The sequence below is a fragment of the Eupeodes corollae genome, chromosome 3 (assembly GCF_945859685.1).
Source record: "Eupeodes corollae chromosome 3, idEupCoro1.1, whole genome shotgun sequence".
NCBI classification, from domain to species: Eukaryota; Metazoa; Arthropoda; class Insecta; order Diptera; family Syrphidae; genus Eupeodes; species Eupeodes corollae.
In genome coordinates, this window is record NC_079149.1 from 12,858,108 (window position 1) to 12,874,232 (window position 16,125).

Consider the following 16,125-nt stretch of genomic DNA (forward strand, 5'->3'; position numbering starts at 1 on the left):
CATAGAAAGTTAAGCACTACCAACGAACATTCGTCGATTTTGATATTTCTTTAATTAATGAGTGTTTTTAATTCGTCGCGAATGAACACCATGCACCACCAAAACCAAAACAATAATGATTTTTCTATTTTAAGTACGCGCGATTATTTTATACGTTGTGGGTGTGGAAAATGTGGAACTCGAATAAAGTTTGACAGTTCATATCAACTACAATTTTTTTCGTTACGAATACATTTGTTTTCTTAAATTTATTAATATATGATATTGAAAAGTAAAAGTATGCATCATAAATCAAATAGAAGCTATATTGCTATCGTTTTGTTAAGAATTTGTGTGGAAATATGTCTTCAAATGCATATAAACTCACATTTTGTAATTCGTCGTTCGTTGGTCGCGCTCATGTGAATACTGCTTTAATCCAGTGTATTTTCTCTGCAAAATAATTTCCAAAATAAAATTTTAACAGTTCGTATCTGCGAACATTTGTTTACCCAAGTTTTTTCGTGGATACGTTCACTTTGTAAAATGTATTTTATTTGCTGAATGACTCAATCAAACACCGCTCCAGCATTTGTAGGGTTTTTGGTTTATCCTTTTTTGACAACAAAAATCAGCTGTTCTATGACTTTGAGTCGATTCTTTTAATTTCTCCTGTTTGTCATCATTCCTTAAGAAAATCTTCAAATATTTTGTAATACAAAACAAAATCAATTGAATAATTATGGCAAATCGTGAAATATTTGCAAAAGCCTTACCGAATGTTAAATTGGCGACTCGTTTCGATGCCGATGGCAATGAAGTTCAAGTAAGTTACAACACACTGTTTTACCAAAAATCAATGAACTAAGTGGCTACTCTTGAAACTTATCTTATTTTTGTACTCGTCCTTCGAAAAAAGGTTGAACGTCGTGAAGATGAAGAACAAAATGCCAAGCAGCAAGAAATATTCGAAATTCTAGTTAACGCTGGCTACTATCGAGCTCGCATCAAGGGCTTATCACCATTCGATAAAATTGTGGGCGGGATGACTTGGTGCATCGAATGCTGTGACTACGATGTCGATGTGGATCTTCTCTTCCATGAGAATCTCACCATTGGTCAAAAAATGTAAGAGTCAAATACTATTAAAGTTCTCCTCCTGTGAAGATAATGCAATACATTTTATTTGCAGTGCTTTGGTGGAGAAAATTGTCTCAGTTCTGCCTAAAATGAAATGCCCCTATTTGATTGAACCTCATCAGATCCAGGGTCTGGAATTCATAAGTATTTTCCCAGTCATTCAATGGCTGGTGAAAAAATCAGTAAGTTCAATGCATCAACTTAACACTAATATGTTATTCAAAGGGGAAAGTTTTTAGGTGGAAAATCGGGCCGAAAGAGCCGTGAAACTGAAGGCATTTGCTGTGAGTCAGTTTCACAATAACTTCCAATACAACTCCGATAAGGAGAATCTCCAGAAAATGCGCACCGCTTCCGCCAACATCAAACGAATTCAGGTAAATTGTTAATTCTCTAAGAGGTTGACTTAAAAATCAATCCTTTAATATTTGTTTTATTCTCAGGACATGTATAGCCCCCATCGGCAATATAAACGCAAAGAAACCGGCAACGAAGATGAGAAAACCCGGGTGCGGATAACACTCCTCGAATACGGCAACAAAGGAGCTTACCCAGCTTTAATTTCGAACAAAAATCCATCACAAAAGTCAGAGGATTCGCAATCAGCTGGAGCTGAGCTCGACGATAATTTAGTCGAGCGTGAGGTGATTTCGTTTTTGGCCGAATTTCATTTATTGTTTTTTGTCCCAAGCTTTCGAATTTTTGCTTAACTTTGGAATTTACTTAAATTTTGTTTTTTTTTTTCTCCATTCAAACAGAAAACAGCTCACGTCATTTACAACTTCAGTGAGCTTAATCTGTGTTTTTGGTTTGCTGTGCTGTTTTTCTTTTTTGTTTTTGTCCTTTCTTTTTATAAAATGCATGTTTATTTATTTCACATTAGAAAAAATACTTCAACTTTTTTGATTTTTCAAAAAAAGCTTCACAAAGCAAAACACTTAAAATATTTGTTTTATCTTTATTCTCGAGCTTTAAACTATTTACATTTTGTACCATATATGAATATAATAACAGCTAAGCAAAAGACACGCCAAAAAACAAACAAACAAAACACCAAAATAGAAAAAAAACAAAACCAATTTAATTGCAGATCGATGTTGACCAGCTGCTTAAAAATCTATACATTGCCAACGAGGTAAACTGTCTTTTAACCTTCTTCTTCTTTCTTGTTTATTTCTGTTACTCATTCGTATTCTCTAAATATTTGTTTTTCAAAAATGATAAAAAAAGAAGATAAAATAACATCATTATTTTGTATTATGTCGATTTTGTCATTTGAAAATGAAAATGTGTCTTGTCTATATTCGTAAATGTCCGTTGAAACCATATCAAAAAAAACGTTAAAATATCAAATAATAGGAAATGGAAAATACTTTGCTTGTTGTGTTGTTGCTACTTTTCGAATTTGTAAGTGCGTGTATATTTTATTTAAAAAAAAAATGTTAAATGTGTAGACCTTCGTCAAGATTTTACCTCTTTGTGTAGCTGTATTTGTTTTTTCAATTTAAAATCAAAATTGTTTTAAGTTTTAGTCTCAATATAATTTTTTACAGTGTGATTGATGTCTAATAGTTAACCCCGTTCTATAATTTTTTATATTTATTTTTGTAAAGGTATTTATTAGCATATTCAGTAAACTTATGATTATGCAAAGGTTAAGGTCCCTCTTTACTTAATTTTGTCAAATTTCAAAGCAAACAAGAAGATAATCAACAATTTTTAAACAGACGATAACCATAAATGTTTTGTAAAAGAAAAAACCGCCAAAGTTCGTTATAACGAAATTCCTTACAATTCTTTCCTTAGTTATCTCTATTACAAAATTATTTTTTTCCCTCCTTCCCCTTAAGAAATATTCCATACAAATAAGATTACGTAAATTTTCATTAAAATTGTAAATAGCTTTAACAAAGCTGGGTGTAATACTTTTGATACTCCGATGTCCGATGAAGACTAAGTTCCATTAACAACGATAAGATCATTACAAATCTAGAGCAACAACAACTTTAACAGATTATTACCAAGTGATGATTATCCTATTGCATTCGACGATTATATTTCAATTGATGCAAAATGTTAAATATTATTTCATCTGAAGAATCGGACTTATCAGATGACAATACTGAAATCGAATTTATTCGAAAAAAAACTAAAGACATGAGAACTGCATTTGATCAGTTTCGGAGTTTTATTGAAAAAGACATTAAACATCAGATAATCCATAATTTCTTAATTAGACGATTTTAATAATAAAACAAAAACAAAAACTGTTCATGTGAAACTTAGTGACAATTTTTTAAATTCCAGTTTTAAGCAGGGGCGAACGCAGGTAAGGGTTTAGGTGGTTAAAGCCCCGCCCCCTTCGAAATATTAGAATATGTGCAGTAATCAAATCTATTAGTCAAGGTTAGACAGACAGACAGACAGACAAAAATCGCTTGTTTAAAAAGTGCTTAAAAAGATTAACTTTAGTTTTATCCATAAAATTAAAATTAAGATCGGAAAATAGTTTCAAAAAATGTCACACCTAGATGAAGGTGTGTAGGGTATGATTGAAGTTTAAAAATATAAAAAAAGAAATCTTTGTGTTGAAATAAGTGAAATGAAAAGAAGAAATTTTGTTAAAGATTTTTGTTTACTTTTCACCTCATATTATATATCTGTTGGGGGAAAAGTTAAGCAGGTCTGAAAGTGGTAAAAGTTTCAAGAACAATATACCTATACTATCAAAAAAACAAAAGTGCTTGACTTTTGCCCCAAATATTTGTTTTCAATTTTTTAAAATATAGTTATAGTATTTAAAAAGCTAAAAAATTGTTTACTTCTTTTTATAAATTTATTTTACAAAATTTTAGGAACAATATTCAATTTCTGGTAGCTAAATTTTATTATAAAATTGTCTTTAATCAAATTATCTCAAAATTGTTATACCAATAGTCCTTCTTTTCAATACAATTTCTCTGCTCCTTTTCTGTTCTAAATTGCAAGTTAACAATGTTTTTGAACTTTTCAAACAAATATTTAAATGAAAAAAGGTTGTGAAAAATGTTTACTTTACCAAAAAAATATTATGCTTTCCATTTTATTTACAATTTTGAGCCTTAAATAAAAAAAATTAAGTAAATTGGCATCTACACTAAAATAAATGTTATTTTGCCTACTCCTTACTTTTTTGAAAACCATTTCTCATTTTGCACTTTGCAACTTGTTTTTAGGTTCTGAAGACCAAAATTTCCAATGCTCAAGAAAAAAATGTATTTATTTTTATTTTTCTTACAGCTTGCCCTTCAAAGAATAATCAATTCATTTCATTCCTTTTTATTAATTCCCAATTATTCTAATATTCATGAAATTGTTTAACTCTATTAATAATCATACAAATGTACTATTAAGTTGTCAACTGCCTAGTATTTCGACAACACTAAATTACAACATAATTGTGTACTCAAATGTTTCTTACCCAAGGTTTCGTTGCTTCAATACGAATTCGAAACTACTAAATTCCAACAAATCCCATTTTTGAAATATCTTAATCTGAATATGCAAGAAATAGTATTATATTAAAATAATATGTCCCGCAGAGTAGGTTTATTAAAATCACATCTATTCACAGGATTTTGATTGAATTTGAAAGGGTCGTAGACATGTTATTTTCAAGTGCTTTTAGATCTCACGACAACTTTTGCGTTCAAAAATTATACTGAGATAATTTAAAAATATTTTTTGTTGACATTTTTAATATTGTTATTTCTCAAAAACGGGAAGAGATTGCTTTAGAATATCTCAGAAACGCGCTGTGCTGGAATTTTTAATCTTCGGATTCTAATTCAGAATACTAAAATTCTTCAAAAAAGTAATCATAGGTTAGAAAAAAATTATTTTTTAAACAAGTTTAATTCGTCAATTAAAAGCGATTTCAGGTTAATCTATACAATATTCCCGAAACTCAAAACTGTACCAGAGGTTTCAATAAACTACAACCTTTGTCATAAAAACACAAACAGCCATCATAATAGCATTTTTGCCTTAAAAAATAATTGATATCATAAAATGGCCATTTCTGCCCAACTATGCGGTGCACAGTGGCCCGTTTTGACTTTTTTGTTTGCGAAAATCGCATTTCCTAAACGAATAAAGATATTGCTTACATTTTTTTTATCTTTAAGGAAACTTCCAAGGCTATAAAAATTGTGACTTAAAAAAAAAGTGTTTACAGGGTGTTTCATAAATTTGTGTTAAAATAAGAAGTTTTAACAAAGGTGATAAACATAGCGGTATTTTAATATTCAATCGTCAAAATCAATTTTTTAAGTAATCTTAGTGAATTGAAACAGTAGAGCAAAAAGAAAAAGGACCAATTCGAGTGGAAATGTGGGAAAAAAAGTATGGATGTTTCCGTCATTAGCGTTTCCAAACCCTTGCTTTGGTTTATCCACATCAATGCCAAGCCCATCGCGAAAACGCCTTTGGATCTCTTATTTTCTTCTTTTTTCTACCTCCTTGGTCCCAATCGATTTATTTGTACCTTCTCCTTCTTGTCGAAGAGTATACGCAAGCTTCAAAATAAATTGCATGCATCTGATTCTAGCATGCGTCCTCTTTTGATTCATCTTTATTGAAGTTCTTTTGTGCCCGTTTGCATATCGGACATGACCGCGTACACTTTGTTTCCGTTAATTCGTTTAATACTCTTCCGTCTATCATAGTTAAAAAGAACTCGTGATTCACAGTAATAGTTGTTTCTTCATTAAGTTTATATATTGTTAGTTAAATATCTGCTATTTGACTTTTTAATATTATTGACTGTGGCATTTATAATGTCACTAGTCTCTAACATATTGGAACACAATGGTCCAATAGAAATTAACTGATGATGGGCTTTTTTGCTTGTAGGCAATTTGTCCAGATGATCCATCGCAGCCCAATTTACTCTATAAGTTAGACTTCTTGGAAGTGTAATTATTTGATCCTCCGTTTTGTTTTCTATTAGCCGCATTGCTGTATGATCGATCATGTTTTGAAGTTTCACTCTAGCTTATATCTCCGTGACTTCTCAGTTTTAGGGAACTGCTTCTTTTTTCGCAACTGTTATCATATTGTAGGATGGCAAGATATCTATGTTGTGATGTCCTAACGAAGTTCTCAGGATTTTATATTTTTCTTTTGTGAGTCCCAAATCCATAAACAAAGCTAATGCGTTCTCTTTTGTGTATTTTATGGGATTGTGTGGAGTGCCAATACTTTCCTTGAATCTTTTGACACCAAGTAGACTTCCCTTCTGCCTGAATTATATCACTCTTCCCCTTTTCATGGTCCTTATTGTATCTTATACTCAAAGCTTCAGAGAGATGTTCTGTACATATCTCCTTTGTAGCTTTGATTAGTTTTTGTTTTTTAGTAAATGTTACGCACTCATTGACTGGCTTCCTTGGTCTTCCTCTCGATGTAGTTGGGATATTACCCGCTTCTCCTGTTTTTCCTGTTTTGATATGCAGAGACAAGGAAAGCCATTCTGCATTCTTTTTGAAGTTATAAGGCATATTCTACAACAATTTCGAAAAATGTCACTTAAACCTATACAAAATGGCTTGTAAAGTGTAACAAAATAAATTGCGTTAGCTGGAGAGCCAAAATCTTTGAAACCCTTTAAACTACTTTGTTTGATGTTAGTTGATAAATTTTATGAAGTCGGTCTTGGGGTTTTAAGGCTAGGAAGCACGCAGATATTAGCAAACATTTCATTAAATTTCGATCTACAATATTTAAATTATAAACTTTGCTCGAATCGATACCTTTCATACAAATCAACTTCATCTATTTCAAAGGTCCAACCGAGTGAAGTAGAGCTTTCGTTTTTTGTTAGTTGATAGCATTTCAACATCTAGAAAAATATCAAAATATTGATACATATATGCTTAAGTCTTTTGACATTTTAATTTTAAATTTTCAAATAAAATATCTCGTTACTTAATTTACTCAACCAGTTTGTTTATTTTTGACATTTAATAGATTTAGAAACAGCTTTAACATAGGTTCCGTCGTGTTTAGTTTTAGACTCCAGATTATTGTTTTAAAATGCATTTGAATTGCCTATGAATAACATAAACTGATGTTTAATTTAGCAAACACAAAATCAGAACTTATCAAGGCTGTCACTTCCAAGTTTCCAATGTCAAAATGACAGCTGATTATGTTTTTTCCCTCAACTGAAAATGGAGCTTTATTACTAAGTGATTTATTTATATTCTACACAATTACCTTTATTGTTTTGTGTAAAAAAAGCTTCATCAATTAGCCGTTCGGATTCAGCATATAAACTGTAGGTCTCCTCCATTCCTGACAACATTACTCGCACACAGGAATGGTTGAGAGTTGTAAGTCACTAGGCCTTTGTTCTCAACGGACTGTTGCGCCACCCAATTTATTTTAATAATTTTAAAAATTTAAAATATTTTTTCTTTACAATTATTTTAAACAGCTAAAATTTAAATCTGTGTAAACAAATTATTAGCATGTTTGTGAACCCACAACATTCTTAATTGAACAGTTTGGCAACAATTTGACCGTTAATACTACTAAGCTTTACTTACTTACTTACTTACTTAAGGTGGCGCTACAGTCCTGTGTAAACTAGGGCCTCACCCAACAAACTTCTCCATCTAGCTCGGTCCCTAGCTAAATATCTCCAGTTTCGCGCTCCAAGTTAGGTGAGGTCACCTTCCACTTGTGCGCGCCACCTAATCCGCGGTCTTACTCTACTGCGCTGTCCTGTGGGTGCGGATTCGAAGTCTTTCCGGGCCGGAGCATTGGTTTCCATGCGCTCTACGTGACCCAGCCATCTTAGTCGTTGGACTTTTACTCTTCTTACTAAGTCTACGTCGCTGTACAGCCCGTACAGTTCGTCGTTCCATCTTCTCCTCCACTCCCCTTCGATGCATACGGGACCGTAGATCACACGAAGAACTTTTCTCTCGAAACGACCCAAGGTGCTTTCATCCGCTTGTGCTTTACCAAGCTTTACTTAAGTGACAAAAATTTCGTTTAGGAAAATTTACGCAAATGTTAATTAACATGGTCAAAGAATATACAACTTAGAGAATTTGTGAAACAATACCATTTATACCAAATTTTAACAATGTATCCGAAAACAAAGGTTGCATAGGTTATATATTTAAAATATAGGTCTTTCCTTCAATCCTAACATCTTTACTAGAATTTTTAATGATGTTTAACAAACATTAATTCTTTCTTTTTCCTAGACAAAATGTCCTTGCAAGTTGTGCTTTTAGCTAGGTTTTTTTTTTTTAAAATATCCCCTACATTTAAACTTTTTATTTTATCTCATTAAGCACTTTGAACTGATTGTGCCGGAACGTATATTTTATTATTTTGGAGGGGGGCTTAGAATTTTCGTTTCAAATATTTCCTCTTTTGCACTTTTGTTCCTACATCTGGGGTTCCGCAAGATAACCACTTAGGTCCTCTTCTTTTTCATTCTTACCATAAACGATTTTCCAATAAATATCAGTTTACTGTCTTGTTTATGCATCGCTCTTATTTTCCTTTAAATAAATTCTTAAAATTTAAGAAATATTCGTCTTATATTGTCCATCCACCATGACTCTCAAAGAAATAATACCTCTTCAAAACTTCCTTTTAAAATCATCCTAGGGGCAATTCCATCTTTCGCTTTAGTAACTTAGCCTTTAAAATTGATTGAGCTTTTTTTGCAGCTTTGAATTAGGCCGAACCAATGGCACTACTGTTTTCGCACCATTCAAAGTCTTAAGGTTTTTGAAACATTTGTTTTCATGTGATCTACACACATTTTTATGGCATGATTTACAAAATTAAGCGTCAGAGGAAAGTGTACACAGTTAGATTGTGGTTTAGGTTTCGCATAAACTGAGTGTAAATTGTTCAGGGGTGCCAGCAAGCAACTTGATACAATCGATTGATTGATTGTCGATCGTCTATCAATTCGAAACAAATTATTTTTGACAGCAAGTAATTTGAGAGGGGTTTCATTGTGTCGAGTCAACAAGGAATGTTTTCACAAGATAGCAAGATCAGCTCGTTAGATCTTCCAGAAGACAGAAGAAGAACATAAGTTTCACCAGTTCTACAGCTTTGTGCAACATTAAATCTCCCAGCCAGTGAGAGTTACTAAACCAATGTTGGAACAAATGTGTTTGCTAAGAATGGCACAGATCACAGTTTCCAAGTTCTTTCGCCGAACGTTGAGTCTCCTGAAAAATAAGACAGCAAGGAGTCTTATTATAGGAAATTTAAATTACCTGGAATAGTGGGCTGCGTTGATGGTACTCATATTTTTCCTCCCTTGGGCAGTTTTAAGAATTCCCCTCGCTAAATCAACGTGAGAACTCATAAAATTGGTCAAAGTATCAGTCTGTTTTTATTTATTGACATATTATTTTGTTTTTCCATTTTTCTAACACAAAAATCACGCCCGACGATAACTAATTTCTGTCGATTGAAAACGTTTGTTTCAAACGTCAATTTGAAGTTTGTGTGCTGCCAAATCTAGCGAAACAATCGAGAAACTCGACTGAACCAAAATGTGTGCTTCCAATGCTCGATTGTATCGACTAAACTCGTTTCTATGCAGTAAAATTAATTTGTTTATATTATTTTGTTTATATTTTTTCAATATATTTCAAAACTTGATGTTTAGAGGAAGGATTTCTAACAATAACAAAAATGTTTTAGCATAAATGATTCATCGTTTTCTTAAGTTTATGTAAGACAAGCGTAATAATTTAAAAAATATTTAAACTAAATATTGAAGACAAAAAGACTTGTATATGTGTTTTTATCGAAATTTAAAATGGATTTGAATTAAGACCCATCAGAAAAGTGCAATTTTATTGCCAGGAACAAAACCTTCAGATTTAAGTTAAACTAAAGTTAGATACATATACCTGAAAATTTGAGGGTCGAACACTACAAAATTCATTAAAGATCAAAAACTGTTGATTCACAAACGAATTTTGGTGACTTAACTCAGATTTCACTTTTAGGTCAAGTTGCAAAACTGGATTTTTTTTGTTTAAAATGTTCTTTATTTGTTTTCCAGTAAATACAAGTACCTACTGTATTTAAAGCAGTTTTAAGTATTGTTTGTCTTTCTAATATATCCTTATGTAAATCCTTTTTTTTTAAACAGTAAACTTTGTTCACAATTTTAGTGGGTATTACATCCCTCGATAGGATCAGATTTTTAAAACTTTAAAATATATGCACTTTTTTCTTTTGTTGTGTTTTTTCTAATTTAATACTCCCCTTTTATATGTTTTGTGTTTCCTATCAAACTACCTGCTCCTTGAAACTGAATGCAGGCAAATCAATGTTGATTGAAATTAAGATAATAACCCTTCACTAAACGAGTAAAATATTGTTGTTGTATTTCTTAATTACATATTTAGTAAATAATAAAACACACTACAATTTCTTAATTAAGTTCACTTAGACGTTACAAAACAGACACTTCAGTTTTCCACTTAGAAATAATTATTCCACAAGAACAATAAATATGTAATAGTAGATTTTATGGCATAGAATTTTTATTGCATTCATCTTAATCTATAAAAAAAATAGCATAAAACAAAATCCTAACATATATAATATCAAAATTCCAACAGGATGATGTGCCACAAACGACAATTCTTGATGAAAAGGACAAAGCAGCTTTACTGAAGCACTATGCTGATCTCAAGGAAGAAATGGAAATCGATACAAAACTTCTCTCCGAACAGAGTCAAGTTAAAGCTTTGGAAAATACCAAAGCTGTGTTGGATAAGAAGCTGTTAAGGGTTAAACAGGACAATCAGGAACTTAATCAAGAATTAGAAAAGCAGAAAGTGAAACTTCAAGAACAAGAAAAACTGGAGAAGGATTTAATGATTGAAATTAAAGAATTTGAAAAAATCGAAGCAAAGAGTGATAAGAGGTGAGTATCGTTAGAACTTTATTCAAATAAATCAATTTTGATTTGGAACTTGTTTTTTAGTGTCTTGGAGAAAATCAAGAGTCTTGTTGAGTTGAATGAACAATTGAAGAAGGAAGAAGCTGAGTATAAGGAACAGTGTCGTGAAGAATTGGAGAGATTACAAAAAGAAATTCAGTGAGATGAAAATTTTGATTTATTTCTAACTCACTATTATTTAATTTGTCTTTACCTTTTTGCAGAGAAATGGAACAGCGAAATGCTGAGATAAATCCTGCTGAAGAAAAAGAACTCATTGTCAAACAAGAAGAACACCTTCAACTCTTGCGATTGCAGTTGGCAAAGAAGAATCGTGGAATAGTTGCAATTCAACGTCAACTTGACAACGTTCCAGATCGAACTGAATTAGCTCAATATCAAAGGAGATTCTTGGAGCTTTATAATCAAGGTTAGGTTTTTTGGACCCTTGATCACCTTGTTGTTGAATAATTCATGTTTTTCTTTCAGTTAGTGCCAAACATCGTGAAACCAAGCAATTCTACACCCTCTACAACACCCTTGACGACACGAAGCTATATTTGGAAAAGGAACTATCATTATTGAACTCGATTTATGAGAATTACCATGAAGGTATGACAACCCCTCAATCTCGAGAACAGTTTCTAAAACAATTCGAAGCAATTGTCGATGGTGTCAAACAGACTCACAATAAGGTTCTTCAAAAGTGCGATGATGAAAAGGTCAAACGGGATGCTTTAAATAGTCAATTGATGCATCTTGTGGAACAGCAGAGAAAGTATGCAGCAGCTGTGAAACAACTGACACGTGAGTGTCAACGATGTGAAGCTCTGATGATACACTTGAAGTCGATTCAATGAAATTCCAATTAAACCTTAGTTTTGGTTTGGCCCAGTTATATTTTACAGATAAGCATGATATAAAGTAATTTTGTAGAACAAATAATAAATAAAATATATACAAACTCGAATGTATTCCATTATATAAGCATTCGATACAAGTTAAATAAAAAATACGTCTTAACACTTGGATAGATTGCAATTTAAGAAAAAAACAACGACTTTGCTTCTTCCGTAAAGAGCTGCGCCTGAGTTTCTGGTGTTTTTTTTATGACATGTACTAAGGGATAGTAACATGTTATTTTTTCCAATAATTAAGGCTTTAACTATTTTTGCATGACTTAAGAACAGTGGACATCAAATAAATCTTTTTCTTACCGCTTTCGGTGTTTTAGCCAACTCTTCTGAGGAAAATTGAAAAAGGTTTAAGCAAGCCAGGAAGACCTTCAACGAACATATTCTAAGGGACAAATTTTTGCAAGACAAAAACAACGAAACAAAATTTTGCAATGTCCCAAAGACATTAAGAATTTTTTTTTATTCGTTAAAAATATGAAGAATTTGTCTACTTACGCGGCCCTTGCGCTTGTGGTCAATGTCACTTTAAAAGGCTCAAGCTACAACATAGTTGCATGGTCAATGCGTTTACTATACTTTCTGACGTCATTAAAAAAATACAATTTTTTCTTGTCAACGCACCCCTCTCTTTATCAATTAGCCATTATACGAATGACTTTCTTCAATCAATCCTGTGAATCAATCAGGGAAATGTTCAGCTTTTAATTAATAGATGCATATCTAATGGAAAGCAGCACATACGGTGAAGACGATGAAATCAGAATATTCAGAATTGGGTGGATGTAAAAGAATACCAAGGAGGCCTTAAAGTATATTCTTAGACTTAGTGGCCTCTAAGTCAGAGCGGTTCGTATTCACCCTTATTATAACAGGCGTTTTATTTAAACGACATTTATCACTTTTGGTGGGGACTCACTTTCCTGGCGTTTTAGCGTCGGTATTGCGTTACTTAAACGCTATTATTTTAAATCCACATTTATTCCACATAAACAGTTGACTATGACAAATTGATAAACACAAGAACAAATTTAAAATTTTGAATTCAAATAAAATTTCGTTTGAAGAAAAATTAAAATAAAAGGATACAAATGAAGAGCATTGGACTGTTTATTTTGTTGAATAACAAAATGTAAGACACTAAATTTAATGAGAGAAAAGAACAGAATAAGATCGAATCATCGATAGATTGATCAGATCCTTTGGATTTACCAAATCGGATGTAAGTACCTAAACATGATGTACTCACATCAAAGTATAATTTCTTGGGAAAATCATTCTATCAAGTTGATTTTCAGATTCGCAATGAACTTTAGGTTGAATAAGACGCCTATTAAATGAACGGCAAGACAAGGTACCAAAAAGACAAAGCAAGTTATAGGTGCCACTAATTTTAAAGCTTGCAGCTGTATTGAGATTCTTTGCTGAAGGCAGCTACCAAATGGGTGTAGGCAATCTAATCCGAAAAGAGATGCTTAAAAGTATGGAATTGCACTTTTGTCCATGTTAAAAAAATGCTCACTATTTGGACTAAGGCTAGCATTCCGAGAGTAATTGAATGCGTAGATGGCAGCCTCATAAGAATACAAGCATCAAATAAACAAGAACAATATCGTTACTACAACAGGAATAGCTTGAATAAAGGCTATCGCTTGGAACCCTTTCTAATAACACCATTCAGATCCACCCAAGAAGGAAACAGTCAATAATGTTTTACTTTAAACTTGGCAAACCATACCTTTTGCCACTCCTTTACCGTTCAAACCATTGGCCCCAAGGAATTGAGGGAATTTGAAACGGATTCCCATTTGTTTTTTTGTTTGTTCTGTTTGAAGGGCGCCTCTCCTAAAATTTTTTGCCAGTTAAGGATTTAATTCCATTGACTCAATGAGCCTTTTCATTTCACCTGGATTCGTTACTTTCACGCTTTAGTAAAAACAAAATTAATAACACTTAAACAAACAGTAAAACATTAGAAAAACTTGCATTTTTATTTAAAGGCGTTTGAAAATTCCAAATAAAACGCCAACGACAATAAGGGTGATTATTCAATTTCTATAAATCAATGGCTACGAGAATGGATCCACATGAAATGTTTATTTTTTCGGCTCTTGATATTAAAAAGTCGTATATTACTTGCACCAGCTTGGAGTTAAAAAGATTCCATAACAGGTAGAGAGTGCAGATTTTGCTCTACAAGCTCCCCAAATGCCAAGTACCAAATCTCCTACACTTTCTGAGTTATGAAGTGTCTAGATTGCAAAGCGACGTTGAAGGCTCTGAAGCAAGCGATTGTAATTTTTTCTAGTTAACAATCTGATGTTCTTAAATGGAGCAAGGATTTTCATTAAGAGGCTTCAAGTTTGTTTAACTCTTTTAAGTTTTGATCCATCCAAGTAAGTTCCTTCCTAAACACATAATTTTTTTTCATTAATTACGGGCACTCAAAGGGTTATTAATATCCTTAACATGTTTCAAGTTTAAACACAGTGTGAGCCTTAGGAATATAGGGAAGAATCAAAGAGGAGATACCGATGCACATTGGTTTTAAAGTTTTTATCAAAATGATAGGGAAAAACAGAGTTGGGTACAGCATTCCACATTCTCGATGTGCGGTTAAAAAAACATCTCTATACGTTACAGTACGTCCGAAATTGAGCTCAAGGTTAACCTGATGTGCATTCCTAGAGGGACAAATACTACGGCTAAATTGTTTAAGGGGGTAATGCAACTGGCTTGTTCGACAAAACACTGTTTATAAAAATACGGGTAGAACAATGAAAGGCATAAAACATTGCCGCGGTGTTCGAGTGACGTAATTGTTTCGATTATAGTTTTATCGCCTATCATTTTCAAAACTCCTTTTTTGATCCAAAATACTAAAAGTTGTTTTAGGTACACCTGCCCAAATATAAGAGTTATAATCAAGTTTTGGACGAATATAGGCTTTGTAAATTACAGCCGGATCAGAAGGGGTGTACAATTTCTTGCATGGTCAGAGAACGACAGGAGACAACATTGAGTTTTTGAAGAATTAAATCCTACACGGTTCTTAATTCCCTATTGTACAATTCTGCCGAGATCAGAATTTAAGGAGCATATCATACATTGCCGTTGAAGTTCAACATCCGAAGGACAAGGATGTGAATCTAGAAACAAATATGAAAAGTTGAGGGTACTGTCTGTAGCTAAACAGTTCAATGCAGCCATACTCAACCTCCTTTTTTTTAATGGGCCACAATGATAATTTTATAACGCTACCCCGGGCCACAAACATTTATTTTTTGTATCTTAAATAATAATACTCATTTTAATGTGTATGCATATATACATTATGTATTAATTTATTTATTATGTTTTATTAGGCTCTTTTGGTCTTTTTGTTTTTTGGAATGCGAATAAATAAAAAACTTTATTCCATTCTTTTACCCAACGTTTCGTAGGAATTCCTTACTTCTTCAGGGGATTTTTTTGTTCTTTATTCAATACTTGTATTAAATCACATTATAATTGTTAAAAACTCCGTATTGCATCCTCCTGACAGCACTGACACAAATTTAAAATAAATAACAAATACAATATAAAATAAAACAAGCAAAAAAAAATTATTAAACTAGACGAGAAAGACATTTATATCACAGCTTAATTTTAAGGTACTTGATGTTAAAGTCTTAATTAATTAATTTATTTATTGAAATTATTTTAATGTGATTTTTGTAATTGAGAACACATTTTAAAAAACTTTATTTAGACCTAATGACATCATCTAGGTGGGAGTCCGTTATTTTGTTCGGTAATTTCTTTGCATATTTCATTCTCGAAAACAAAGCTTCGCAAACAAATGTAGATCCAAATAATGTCAGCAGAATCTGTGAACTTCTTTTGACGATTGCTTATTTTTCGGGACGAATGCTCCAAAATTCTAAGTATTTTTTAACTAAACAGAGCTTTAAGATTTAAATCGTTTTTAAAATCGAAGAACTCATCAAAAAACTTTGCCTGTTCTTGATTTAAAACAGAAGCCAACTGTGAGATAGTCGTTGTTTCCAGATGTCATGGGTTTTCTACAAGCGTTCAGTATTTTTTTTTAATTTTTCTGATATCATG

The 16,125-nt window shown here is 32.3% G+C and overlaps 1 protein-coding gene across 2 annotated transcripts; it reads left to right on the plus strand.

The window, feature by feature from the left end:
- The first annotated feature begins 626 nt into the window (after positions 1-626).
- LOC129951654 (coiled-coil domain-containing protein 93) lies at positions 627-12,161 on the plus strand. 2 transcript variants are annotated; one of them, XM_056063902.1, is made up of 10 exons: positions 627-805; positions 899-1,107; positions 1,172-1,301; positions 1,359-1,496; positions 1,563-1,763; positions 2,210-2,254; positions 10,782-11,089; positions 11,150-11,263; positions 11,329-11,534; positions 11,594-12,161. In XM_056063902.1, exons 1-10 carry the CDS (start codon positions 722-724, stop codon positions 11,962-11,964), a joined length of 1,806 nt encoding a protein of 601 aa, XP_055919877.1. In that variant the 5' UTR covers positions 627-721; the 3' UTR covers positions 11,965-12,161. The 2 variants fall into 2 exon arrangements, with proteins under 2 accessions (XP_055919877.1, XP_055919878.1); XM_056063903.1 differs by lacking the exon at positions 2,210-2,254.
- Positions 12,162-16,125: the final 3,964 nt, after the last annotated feature.

Bases quoted from the DNA above. Each gene is read 5' to 3' on its own strand.
- LOC129951654 (XM_056063902.1), top strand. From the start codon at position 722: ATGGCAAATCGTGAAATATTTGCAAAAGCCTTACCGAATGTTAAATTG. The intron at 1,764-2,209 runs GTGATTTCGTTT...ATTTAATTGCAG, and splicing joins ATAATTTAGTCGAGCGTGAG to ATCGATGTTGACCAGCTGCT. The intron at 11,264-11,328 runs GTGAGATGAAAA...ACCTTTTTGCAG, and splicing joins AGATTACAAAAAGAAATTCA to AGAAATGGAACAGCGAAATG.